At 37.2% G+C, this 14,175-nt stretch overlaps 2 protein-coding genes across 2 annotated transcripts; one reads left to right on the plus strand and one right to left on the minus strand.

Moving 5' to 3' along the window:
• Nucleotides 1-3,084: 3,084 nt before the first annotated feature.
• LOC112167009 (disease resistance protein At4g27190-like) lies at nucleotides 3,085-5,887 on the plus strand. The gene has a single exon (XM_024303947.2). The coding sequence runs from the start codon at nucleotides 3,200-3,202 to the stop codon at nucleotides 5,885-5,887; it is 2,688 nt and encodes an 895-aa protein (XP_024159715.2). The 5' UTR covers nucleotides 3,085-3,199.
• A 6,687-nt stretch (nucleotides 5,888-12,574) lies between these two features.
• Nucleotides 12,575-13,762, minus strand: LOC112164230 (F-box/kelch-repeat protein At3g06240). Its single transcript, XM_024300455.1, has one exon. The coding sequence runs from the start codon at nucleotides 13,760-13,762 to the stop codon at nucleotides 12,575-12,577; it is 1,188 nt and encodes a 395-aa protein (XP_024156223.1).
• Between the last annotated feature and the right edge of the window lie 413 nt (nucleotides 13,763-14,175).

Genomic DNA, 14,175 nt, shown 5'->3' on the forward strand with positions numbered 1-14,175 from the left:
CCTTTGTCCAACTACATATCCCTTTAATCCGATTGGCACGGTTGATGAGCATTGTGTTTGCTACCTATTCAATAGATGTGTGTCTTCCTGACGAAGTGGTATTTGTTTTGTGATTTTCCAGGGTTTATGCTATTGAATAGGTATAATAGACTCTACAAGTTCTTGATTGCATGTTTCTTTTTCTTGTTATTGTTTCTCAATAGATTCTACAAGTTCTTGATGGCTAAAGAATACTCCCACCTAGAGTTTAGGTGCTATCTAATAATAGGAATATCTCCACAAAAAAATGTTTAATCACGTTGAGAAATCTACGAAATCTAATAGGAATATCTACACAAACATATCTACTAAAAATTAGCAAATATATAGATCTGAAAGGAAGAGATATACAATAATTAAGGCAATTAATCTTTTTAAATAAGGAATATCTACAGAAACATATCTCCTAAAATATGGCATCAGTTATATACTATAATTAAGGCGATTAATCACGTTGAGATATCTAATAATAGAAATATCTACACAAACATATCTACTAAAAAATGGCAAATATATAGATCAAATCAGAAAAGAAGAGATTTACAATAATTAAGGCAATCAATCGTTTTTAAATAAGGGAAAATAACTTGATTGTATTAAATTCTAATTTGTGTTTATAACTGTTGCCATATTTAAATTTAAAAAAAAAACTATATTTGAGAAATATTTTCCATATTCAAGCAGAAGGGTAAAATAGTCAAACTAAAAAAAGGTGAAAAAACTTAATTATAGACTTAAAACCTATAAGGAAGGTTTAATTATGTGAATGGGTGTAGATTAAAAGAAAATATAGGAATGAGTTTTTCTTAATAAGAGCTTCATTTTTTGGGTTTTTTTTCTAATTTTCTCTTATAAAGTTTGGGTGTATGTTAAAATTCTCTTACTCATAGTTGAGTCGTTTGTCCATGTGGTGCCTTTACTTGAGTGCCTTTTCAATATCATGTATGTGGAGGAGCAACTTGGGGTTTGTGTGGAAGGATTAAGGTAAAAGGAGCAAGAGGAATTATTCTGTGGTCCCAGACTACCACGTGGCTTTGCCAAGTGACGGCCTATGTCAATAATATCACTTTAATTTGGTGGGAACCATGCACAGAGGTGAAAAAAAAGTTAAAAAGACTACTAAGAAACGTTATCAAGTCATACGGGCCAGTAACATCAACCCAAATCACCACGCGTACCATAATTCTATGTTATAAACTTATAATGTTCCAAAGAGCAATGAGGTTAGGTGACGCAGTCGGATTGATAACTAGGTTTACCAGCAATAAACCTAAGCAAAAGATTCTGGAGTCCACCAGAGATAAAAGAGAATAATCTCAATTTTATTGATAAAAGATGAAAGATAGTTTTGCAGCCATTTAAAGTTGCTTATATATGGGAAAGAAACCCTAGGGCGACTAACAATGAAACCCTAAAGCCCACGGATTAAAACAAAACAAATCCAAAATAAACTAGAAAACCTAAAATAAAAAGAATGTAAAACTAGCCTAAAAATATGAAATCACGAATCGGATAATTAAGACGATACATTTTGGCCTAAATCTGATAGGGCTCACTAAAGTGAGTCTTGAAGATCCCGTCGTTCCCATTCTGGAAATGTATCATGCGTCTCAAACGGACATTCTGGCCAAAAGTTAGTCAAATCTGATTCAAAATCAAAACCTGACTTTTCGCACGGGAAACCCGAAAAGTCCAAAACCAAATCTTCTTGAATATTCCAGCGGCTAGTAACCTGATTACGCGTGAGTTACCTATTTTCCAATCACTTTTCTTGATTCTATGCCGCTTCTTTACTTTTATGGTTTTTCGGCTAAACTGGGTCCATTCTCGTTCTACATCATTAGGCATGTAGATATAGTATAGAGTTGATAATGAATGAGACAGAGAAAGGGAAGCAACTTAAAATTAAAGCTTGTGAGGCAAAGACATTGTCAAGGAAGGATGAGGACGCATACAATGGCGGGTCTTTCTATGAAAGCTTTGGAAGACCTCTATTCAAATTCATCCCTTTAGATAACTAGAAACGTTACAAACATTTGAGTCGTTGTTTTCTATAAGCCATTCCGGCCCTGCTTCGATACAAGAAAAAATCAATTATTCAATAAGAGCGACTTTGCTAGGAGTTGAGCTACTTTGTTTCTTTCACGGGGTTGAAACAGAATATTCACAGTGCAGCAGACTAGTCGGCAGCAAGTGGAGATAATATAGTAGTATTAGTTGGAGCAAATCCAAGATGCTATTGTCTATAGAATCTGCAACAAGTGTATCAAAATAATTTTCATGCCTTTCAGACTGCAAGCTAGACTCTCTCTTTCATTGATTATATCCCTTAATTCCTCGAACTCTATCCCTCCTTGGTGGGTTTTTTCATTGGAATTGCTTCTTTCTTGTTCTTGATTGCCTCTTGCTTTAATTTGGTGGATTTCAATGGCCTCCGGCTCCCAAAAAGCCTTTTCATCTCCTCCTTCATCAGCTTCATGTTGGAAGTATGATGTGTTTTTGAGTTTCAGGGGTGTAGACACTCGCAAGGGGATCACAGTCGACATACACGATCGACTAAATAGGAGTGGAATCAAAACATTCATGGATGAGCAGGACCTTCAAGTAGGGGATGCTATTTCTCCCACTCTCTTAGCAGCAATCAAAGAATCAAGGTTTGCAATTGTTGTTCTCTCGCAAAATTATGCTTCTTCTGCTTGGTGTCTGGAGGAACTTAGAGAGATTTGTCTATCCATGGAAGACAACAGAATTTTGCCACTTTTTTATCATGTTGATCCTACTGATGTTCGATATCAGAAAAAGAGTTTCGAAGATGCTTTCTCTAAGCATGAAACCTCTGGGCGACATGAATCAGAGAAGGTGAAGCAATGGAAAGCTGCTTTAAACAAAGTGGCCAATATCTCTGGGTGGAATACAGATGATCATAAGTAAGCATCATGAGGCTACCTTAATCCCGTACCGAGAGTTATAATTGCGCCTGCAATTTCGATCGGTACTATATATTTACCTAACGCTTATTTTTGACCGTTCATTTATTGTTGCTTGTAGGACTCACAAAGAACTTGTTGATGTGATTGCGGAATTTCTCCTTAGTGAAGTAGTACCTGATGCAATTGAGTCCACAGGAGATTTTGAAGCATTTGAAGCAACAAGACAAGCCATGAATGAGGTTATGAAGGCGCTAACAGATGACGAGGTCACTGCCGTCGGTGTCTACGGCATGGGAGGCGTTGGAAAGACAACCATGGTGAAACATGTTGTTGCACATGCCCGAAAAAGTGGGATTTTTGATTGTGTGATTATGGGTGTCGTATCCCAAAGCCCTGACTACAGAAAAATTCAAGGCACATTAGCAGACCTGTTAGGCGTCACATTGGGGGCAGAGACAGAAATTGGAAGAGCAGCTGGATTGAGTAAAGAGATGAAGAGAAGAAATAAGATCCTTATAATCCTGGACGACATTTGGGGGAGAACAGAGTTGTCAAAGATAGGGATTCCCAGCTACAAGGAGCTTCAAAAGTGCAAGTCCAAAGTGCTACTCACCACAAGGATACGGAATGTCTGTCATGTCATGGAGTGCCAAGAAAAGATAACACTCAACGTTCTCTCAAAAGAAGATTCTTGGACCTTGTTTGTGAGAATTGCAAGAAGGTCATTTGAATCGACCACTTTCGATGGTATAGCAAAGAAGGTAGCTGGAGAATGTAGGGGTCTACCCATTGCATTGATAGCAGTTGCAAGGGCACTTGGAGATAAAGAACTGGTGGAATGGAAAAGAGCAGCTCAACGACTAGAGAAGTCGCAATCTGCCAACCCTGACGATTATGGGGAAGCATCCGAATGTATAAAATTAAGCTATGATTACTTGAAAGATGAGGACTACAAGTCATTCTTCTTGCTCTGTTGCCTATTCCCAGAAGACCATGAAATCAATATAGAAGACTTGTTCAGGTATGCAATTGGAAAAGGATTGTTTCAAGATGCTGAAACAATGGACGAAGTCAGAGGAACAGCAGATTCAGTGGTTAAGTACCTGAAAAATTCTTGCTTGCTTTTGGAGAGTGAATGCATTGGATGTGTAAAGATGCATGATGTTGTCCGAGATACAGCCATTCAAATTGCTCAATCTGAACATGGGTTTTTGGTGAGAGCTGGTTGCGGTTTAAAGGACTGGCCACGTCAATTACATGAAGGCTATTCTGCAGTCTCACTAATGCACAATCATCTTACCAAGCTACCCGAAAAATTTATATGTCCAGAACTCCAGATTTTGTTACTAAACAATAATTGGTGTATAGATACGTGGATCCCTATCTCAGAAACCTTTTTTCAAACTCCAAATGAATTAAGGGTCTTGGATCTTAGCTGGAATAAAATTTTATTGCTACCCCAATCATTGTGTCTCCTAACCGACCTCCGAGCTTTGTATTTAGATGGTTGTTCCAATCTTGACACTTCCATGATCGGAAAACTTAAGAAGCTTGAGATTCTTAGTATGAGACACAGTAATTTGAAGGAGTTGTCGAGAGAGATAGGAGATTTGACCAATCTAAAGATGCTGGATCTCAGCGGTACAACTTTTCGGACAATTCTATCCAAAGGGATCATATCAAAGTTGCATAATTTAGAAGAACTGTACATGAACCTATTTTGGAACTGGGGTGAAGTTGAGGGAGACAGAGAAGAAACAAATGTTGGTTTTGACGAGGTAACTAGCTTGTCAAATTTAAGAGTTTTAGACGTTCGTTTCTCCGATGCAGCATGTATACCTAAAAATGTTGAGTTCAATTCGAATTGGGTTAAATTTGATATATATGTGGGCAGACGCGACTCACGCGAGACGATAGAAGCCGCTATTCGATCTGGTCATAAATCAATAGTCTTGAGGCTTGACACCATAAGTGGCTTACCGGACTGGTTTTGCAATGCGGTGATGAACATAACAGAGAGGCTACAGTGGGAAGGGTGCCGAAGGTTAATTGACATATTTGTGGAGTCTGAGCATGAGAGATTACATGGACTGAAGCTTCTCTATATAATTGGTCCCATTAGGAGGTACAAGCTTATGAACCCAACAACATGGGTTCCAAAAAAACCTGTGCTCGAGAAGTTGGAAGAGTTGCGTCTGGATATCGTGGATTGCCAGGAGTTATGTATTCTTGAATTACCACCCGGGTCTCTATTCAATTTGAAGTTATTGAGGGTTAACTATTGTTACAACTGGGGGAATGTACTTTTACCATCAACACTGTTGCAGAGGATACCAAATCTGGAAGAACTACATTTTCTTCTCATGGAGGAGATTGAATCTGTGTTTGGGTATGAAGCGTCATTTGTGCCAGAACAATCAAATTTGAGAAAGATAGAGTTGTGTACTCTAGGTACAATAAGAAGCATATGTGATGGACCTGCAACCCCTGCAATGTTCCAAAATCTTCACAGTTTGTCCATTCGTTTCTGCAAATTGCAGGGTAGTCTCTTCACCTGTGATGTTGCTCAATGTCTTTTTCAATTGGAATACATTGATTTATACGGTTGCATCTTTTTGGAAAGAATAGTTGAAGCAAGCAACAAGAAGATCATTCTTCCAAAATTGAAGGAATTAATTTTGTCAGGACTACCAATGTTACACTATGAAAGTGCTTCTTTTGATATTGAGTGTCCTTCACTGGAAAACCTACGTGTGACGGAATGCCCCATGTTTTTAGCCTCTTCTCTTGACTTCCACAGCAGGAAACAAGTCCAATTCAAGAGGTATGTTGCTGTATCAAAAACTTACTTGATTTGTCATATTAATTTGGTAGTCCACTTGCTCACGAAAAATCAGTTAACAAGTACAAAATGTTAATTTTTTTTTTCTATTCAAATCCATGATTCATTTCCAAGCTTTCAGTAAATGAGTTTCCGACACAGTACCAATCAAATTCTAACTTTGTTCATTTCAATCCCAAGTTATTATTTTTCTTTGATATCATCCGTAATCATCCACCATTCTCTGGATCGTTTAAATTTTTGATAATCAAATGATTGTCCATATTTTATAGAAATTTCATGACACTGATGAATGGTTTGTTTTCAATTCCTCTACTAAACAAACTACTATATGAAAGGGCTAGGTATGCTTTGAAGAAAATTTGAAAACAGGGTGCTTGTGAATTTACACCACATTGTATATATAATCATTTATGTTTTATCTTCAGTTATTTTCTCTACTCTTGCATTTTAGTTCAGCTTTGCTTTTACATTTATGCTCCTAGCTTATTGTTTCCGTTTTCCAAATAGATTGAAAAATGTATTGTTAACAATATTTTGAGACTTCGGAGATGCATTAAATTTCCAACTTATATACTTATCTTATCTCAAATTGACTTTTAGATCCACGAGCGGGCATTGAAATCTGATCGCATACAAGAAACACAAACGGACCTTCAACGGCCCAGAAGAAGGTTCTTTGTGAAGCTATAGTCAATTAAATTGATTCTATCATGACTAATCAGTAATCATTTTAAAATAAACATTTTTGTTTCTTTGTATTTTGTTTCTGGTTTTCTTGTCTTTCGGTCAAGCATTTGTATCCATTGTTGATTTGTTGATGTAAGAAATTGCATGTAACTGAAATCCGATTGTTGTTCATCATTGTTGATATGAGCGTGCATAATGTGCATTTACCTATCGGCATAGCTGTTTAAGATTGTAAGTTCTCCCTAGGATTCCTGCTTTCTATGTTACCGTCTAGGTAACAAAAATTTGACAAAATTGTGTCGGAAGTGTCTAATTGATACAATTTTTCAAGTTCAAGTATTTGAACACTTTGAAGTCAGAGGTATTATTTTGTGTGGTTCAAAAAAGTCTAAACCCCAAGCATGATAAAAACTCATTGACCAAAAGCTACTTAGATTGACATCTTCCCTAGTGTGAGACATTACACCGGTAAAACACATTAAAATTTTGAAAAGTAGCCAACTAATTGCGGAGCCATTCTCTAGGAAGATTAATCATTCAGATTTCAAAGAGTGGTTGCCACAGGTCATCTCAAGTTGAAATCCTGTCTGGCAAAGCAAAATCTGCCTTTCGCAGTGGTTGAGTGACTTGAGTTCTTTATCCATGCGGTGCCTTTACTTGGGTGGCCTATGGCCTCAGAATGCCAAGTATGGTGGCAAGATACAGTTGAATGAGACAGAGAAAAGAAGTAACTCAAAATCAAAGCTTGTGAGGCAAAAGAAACTATCAAGGATGCTATGAAGGATGAGGATGATACAATGGGTCCTCTATGAAAGCTTTGGAAGACTTCTTTTCAAATTCTCCTTGAAAAGAAAAAGGAAAACAAATTTCATCAACATGAAGGTGATGCACATTACGGAAGACAAATCTTAAGTGATCTGATCATGATCGACTCCATCAACACAAATTTATTAACCAAATTGATCGAAATGCACTCAATTATGAAACAAGAGAAAAGTAGGTTGACAACCGTATGGCTACAGATGTATAGCATGTGACACAATAAAGATGTTATAAATACTATTCTCAAAATTGTTAGAAACAGTTCCTTCTTCTCCAGACCTCTGTAAGTCTTATCGTGAATATGACACAGCAGGATATATACATGAGAATATAAGACTCTGCAACTGAAAACTGCCCTGTCTAACAATATCAAAATGAATTAACAAGTAGGCAGTAAAACAGCAAACTATCAAGACGTAGCTGAACTGTCATAATCACTCCACCAAAAGCTAACTGACATACTTGTTGTCAGAGACCGCACATAGTGCCACCACTTTGGTGGGATATAAAGCATCTCACCTTCCTCTAATATGCAGTCAAGAAATTGTAAGTCCTTCACCTCCGGAAATTCTCTCTCATCTACATTGTCAAGATCAACCTTCAAACCAAAGTATATTCAATTAGTAAACATATAATATACTTGAGCTACCAAGAATCTCAACATTTCAGTTTTTACCAACTAAATTCTGTCTGTAATCTAAATAATTATAAGTTTGATCTTCGTTATGATAACTAAGAATAACTAAAAGGTAACTGCCGCTAGATAAAACTCCCACCCATTTCAGCTTCACAAGATATTTTCACGAGACATTTCCAAGAAATGACAGTCACAGGTTTCACTAATAATCTTCTTCTCTTGGATTATCTAAACAAACAGTTGAACCAAGTCATCTGTTAATGAAACTTATTGATACCTGAGAGGAACTGACTACTAATCAAAGATCTTCTCCCAGATTGACTCAGTATTTTCTAAAAAGCATGTATAGTCTTGGCACATGCAAAAATGTAGGTCTACTTTTAGCATTTGCTTGCTCGACAAGGTATTAGCAAATTTGTTTAGATCTTTTCCTTGCTTTAATGAGGTCAAGAATGCAATTACCTGGCTTGAGTTGCAAAGCATGGTTTCAGTATGTGGATAGAGTTCCTCTGACAATGAAGCACGATAGAGCCTTATATACTTTTTTCCAACTACCTGAATATTCCTTGATCATAGTGTTGATGTCATAATTTGGTTCGATAAATACTTTAGACTTTTCAACCAATTCCACGTAGGACGCGTTGAAATGTCAAAGAGTCTACATAGGACTCTGACCTTTCAACGCACTTAAACCTTTCATCTAGAAAGAAAAGGAATTCTTAGACATAAATAACCATGACTAGTGAGATGCATAACCATGGTATTCCAAGTCTTTAACCTTGGACCTCTACCTCTTAAGACTTGGACAGTCACCATGTAATTGACTCACCATCTTGGATGGTAAGGCAAAAGTATATCATGACCTCACTACCAGAGAAGCATAATCCAAAGGAATCAAGATCCTCAACCCTAGGCCTCATCAACGGGCCGGGCCGGGCCTTACTCCATTTTTAAATAGTAGCGGGCCTGGTCGGGTCGGGCTTTATTGTAAATTGAAGGATCCAAGCCCATCTATTTAATGCGGGAGGGCCAGGCCGGGCTAAGCCTTGCGGGCTTTTTCGGGGCGGGCCTTGCGGGCTTTATTTACAAATAAATCCTTAAAGATAATATTTTTTATAAACTTATATTTATATATCATACACTCCAAAGAGAAACCTCTATCAACTTAAATAAAATGGGAAAACGGACCGTTGGATGAGATTATTATAATAAATTATGAGTGTGATAAAAAATTTAGCCAATTTCACCATATTTTCGAATCTGATAGAATTGGTCAACCGTCGTCACTTGTATGTTTTCTTGGTTGACCGATAGCATGACGACAGCGAAACGTGCTTATTTTTTCACATCATGTCTGTAAATATTCCATCGATGGATGTGCGTGGACATAAGATAAAAATTTCAATTTTAATTGCAAAGATGTTGGCCTATATCAATTTGCCTCCTAAAGTCGTATGACTTGTATATTGCATTTAAATTGTTGAGGTTCTAGACCAACCATGAAGTGGAAAATGAATTTAGAGAAATCAACCGCTCGATTAAGAGATTGTAATGTTTTATGGTGATTGTAAAAAATTCAGCTAATTTGATTCTCGTTTCGAATTCTATCAATTAGGTCAAATTTAGTTACTCTTATAAACCTATATCTATATATCATACACTCCAAAAAGCAACCCCTATCAATTTAAAGAAAATGAAAAAATGGACCGTTGGATGAAATTATTACAATAAATTATGAGTGTGGTAAAAAATTTAGCCAATTTCACCATATTTTCGAATCCGATCGAATTGGTCAACCGTCGTCACTTATATGTTTTCTTGGTTGACCGATGGCATGACGACCGCGAAACGTGCTTATTTTTTCACATCACGTCTGTAAATATTTCATCGATGGATGTGAGTGGACATAAGATAAAAATTTCAATTTTAATTAAAAAGATGTTGACCTATATTAATTTGCCTCCTAAAGTTGTATGACTTGTATATTGCATTTAAATTGTTGAGGTTCATTCTAAAGCAACCATGAAGTGGAAAATGAATTTAGAGAAATCAACCGCTCGATTGAGAGATTGTAATGTTTTATGGTGATTGTAAAAAATTCAGCTAATTTGATTCTCGTTTCGAATTCGATCAACTAGGTCAAATTTAGTTACTCTTATAAACCTATATCTATATATCATACACTCCAAAGAGCAACCCCTATCAATTCAAAGAAAATGCAACAATGGACCGTTGGATGACATTATTACTATAAATTATGAGTGTAGTAAAAAATTTAGCCAATTTCACCATATTTTCAAATCCGATCGAATTGGTCAACCGTCGTCATTTGTATGTCTTCTTAGTTGACCGATGGCATGACGACCGCGAAACGTGCTTATTTTTTCACATCACGTTTGTAAATATTCCATCGATGGATGTGCGTGGACATAAGATAAACAAAATAATAATTAATTACAAACACATTGGCCTATACCAATTTTCCTTCTAAAGTTGTATGACTTATACATTGCATTTAAATTGTTGAGGTTCATTCTAAAGCAACCACGAAGTGGAAAATGAATTCGGAGAAACCAACCGCTCGATGGAGAGATTGTAATGTTTTATGGTGGTTGTAGAAAATCCAGCCAATTTGATTCTCGTTTCGAATTCGATCAACTAGGTCAAACTTAGTTACTCTTATAAACCTATATTTATATATCGTACACTCCAAAGGGCAACCTCTATCAATTCAAATAAAATGGAAAAAGCGACCGTTGGATGAGATTATTATAATAAATTATGAGTGTAGTAAAAAATTTAGCTAATTTCACCATATTTTTAAATCCAATCGAATCAGTCAACCGTAGTCATGACATGTAGAATACTAGAATATATATGCACATATTCTATATAGAAGTATGAGAACTTCCAATTTCACCATAAACCAAATTACAACAAATTCACACTCACACAAAGACACACACACACACACACATATATATATATATAACATATAACATACATACATATATATATATATATATATATATGTTATATATATATACAGATCCTATCCAGAGCGGAGCTCCGCTTTGAAAATTAACGTGTGAAGTTCGAGTTTTCGGTAACTTTTCGGTCGCATATCCACATCTCGACTGTTCAGTTTTTAGGTACTAGTGTATAGATCGTCTCTGAAAATTTTCAGCCAAAATGATGATCGTTAAGGCATTGATAAGTGCCTTAAAGCTAGTACGGTTCAGGTTGACAGATTCAGTCCTTCTATTGGTTTAAACGAGTTAGATGCCTTAATGATAATCAATTTGGCTGAAAATTTGCAGAGATGATCTATACAGTAGTACCTAAAAACTGAACGGTTGAGATGTGGATATGCGACCGAAAAGTAACTGAAAACTCGAACTTCACACGTTAATTTCAAAGCGGAGCTCCGCTCTGGATTTGATCTGTATATATATATATATATATATATATATATATATATATATATATATATATAAACACACACATATATAAACATGTCTAAAAGTCCTGGATCTTCAATAATGATGATGTGGCATACTGAAGATTTCCAAATATATGTGCTGGGCCTTCTAAATGGGGCTTTCCGTGCATATTGTAAAAGATGTTGTAGATTCCCGTCCAAGCTGAACTTTCTTCACTTAAATTGCCATAACTCCTTCTAGAAAAGTCGGAATCGCAAACCGTAAAATTCTTCAGAAACTAGACACATGGGGCTTTCCGTGCATATAGGGTACAGCTCCTAATTCCATCCGATCAGTTCCCAGTAATTCAGCGAAGTTAGGTTCTAGACATGAACTTGTAAAAGATGTTGCAGATTCTAGTCCAAGCTGAACTGCCTTCACTTAAATTGCCATAACTCCTTCTAGAAAAGTCGGAATCGCAAACTGTAAAATTCTTCAGAAACTAGACACATGGGGCTTTCTGTGCATATAGCATACAGCTCCTAATTCTATCCGAGAAATTCCCAATAATTCAGCGAAGTTAGGTTTTCTGCACAACAGTTTCTGTGTTAGTTAGCTTAGCTTAGCTTCTTTTCTTCTTTCTTTGAAACACACCTACAAAGACACTAAACTAACGTAAATGAACCATAAATAAGGAGAACTACACATATATACCAAGAGAAAGAGGCATAGAAATATAAGAATTAAGAAAATATGAGCACATCAGCTTAACTACTAAATAGCCTCGAATTCTTATTAGTACACAGCTAACAAAGCAGCATTGGGATTTTTGACCGCACATAGGGCCACTCATAGTTTGTACAATTACAATATGCTGATCAGATCGTAGCTAACGTTCTTATTTACAGGGAAGAAACAACGGAATTGTTGAGGATCCATGTTCTTATTACCACTTCTAATATTGTACTTACTCAGCATCAGAAAAGTAGAGCAACACACAAAGTTAGACTCGACCATAAATCATACTCACAGTTTCCGCTTAATTACAAAAACACAAACAAGGATTAAGTTAACTAACAACAGTTATAACATAAACCAAGCAGGATTTGAATGCAGATAGCAATTCCCTCTTCACTTCTGCTTCTTAGTTTTTCAGGCCTAGTCTCTTCATGCCCCCAATGGTTCACTATAATCATTCAGCTACAGAAACTAGAGTTTCATCATATACGGTCGCGCGAAAATAAAACACCAGGTTCGGCACCCTGGGTTGTACATTCTCAAGCCTATACCTTCCACTGCAGACCGGCTTCTCTTCATTATGGCATTCAATCCATAACAACTCCTTAGTCAGTCTTAACACCATTGTATCGCTTTCTGTAATGAAACACAGATCCCATGGACTGCGTTCTACATCAAAGACATCGCGGAAATTGTGTGCATTAAATTGAAAGAGTTTAACCCAAGATTCAGGCACCCCATACTCTCTCATCGCCCAAACTTCACCTCCCTGAGTACCATAACGCTTCTGAGACCATATGCAAAGGTATCCTCCTAAATGAACCAGAGTTGTTATCTTTGTTGGATTCCAGTCTTCTTCATCTTGCCACAAAACAGGTGGCAATGGCACTCGCCGCAACTCCTCCTCTCCCAAGTCAAACGCATAGATAACTGGATCCGGATTCTCCTTTCTGCGGGGAATGACCCAGTGAATTGCTCCATTTGAAAAAGTCCCCTGTCTACTAACCCAGCATGGCCTGGACGAGGGGAAAGGAGCTGTAATAACTTTCCAAATGTTGGCACTCAGAGATAAGATATGGACTTCCAGCATATTACTGGGAACAGGTACTACGGAGACAAATTGGTAGTCGTCGCTGGCGGACACATGCCCAAAACCATAATTCAGAAAGTAACTACCTGACTTCAACCCAAACCTTGGATGAGGTATCTTGCGGAAGAATCCAGTAGATGGGTTCCAGATAGACAAGCTCTTGAAATGATCGGCACAGGGTCGGCCTACAAGTACCAAACCATTACAGGAGCCCATTTCTTCCAAATGCTCAATCTCCTCAGTTGGGAATGTGAAATTCTTGACTGAAAATTTATCCTCTAAGGATTGAAACAGAGGGGGTAACTTAACTTCAGCCCATTTCTTCCAACCTGGCTCTCTGAGTGTAGGGTAGGAGGTGAGGAGGACTTTTCTACGGAGAGTTCTCTGCTGAGAAGCAAGTTGGAAGTGAGATTTTCCAAATTTAGGATCAGAAATGATCAGAGAACGCCACCCTTTCGAGACACAAGTGAACCGGATCAAAGATTTGACCGGCAAACGGCACAGAATCTTGAGTATAATATCTTCAGGGAGATCCACGACGCAGCTAGACATTGACTTGTAGAGATTACAATCAACTGGGTTTTCCCACTTCTTGACTTAGACCCAGAAACACAAATAACTGAACTAAGAAAACCCTCTAAGAAACACCACCCACAGTTTTGGCTAGTTTGGTTTCTAGCTGCAACGGAGATCTAAACCGATCGGATTGTGTGGATTTACGCATCAGACCAAAAGCAATAACATTTGTACAGACTCTGAAACAAATGAGTAAAGAAAAACTAACCCACAGACCAAGGGATTGGAGTATTTGATCACAAGCCAAAATCTGAATCTGAAATTCTAAACGCTCTGCAATGGAGGTAAACACCGAAGAGAAATAGAGGGAAGTGAAGCCAATGTTTCGGAACGCTGACACCCAAGGTAGATCATTTATAAAACGATTTTGAGTTTGGGCTTAGGCTTCC

The sequence above is a fragment of the Rosa chinensis genome, chromosome 5 (genome assembly GCF_002994745.2).
Source record: "Rosa chinensis cultivar Old Blush chromosome 5, RchiOBHm-V2, whole genome shotgun sequence".
Lineage (NCBI taxonomy): Eukaryota > Viridiplantae > Streptophyta > Magnoliopsida > Rosales > Rosaceae > Rosa > Rosa chinensis.

What these genes read in the sequence shown, in the direction of transcription:
- LOC112167009 (XM_024303947.2), top strand. Translation starts at nt 3,200, where the DNA reads ATGAATGAGGTTATGAAGGCGCTAACAGATGACGAGGTCACTGCCGTC.
- LOC112164230 (XM_024300455.1), bottom strand. Translation starts at nt 13,762, where the DNA reads ATGTCTAGCTGCGTCGTGGATCTCCCTGAAGATATTATACTCAAGATT.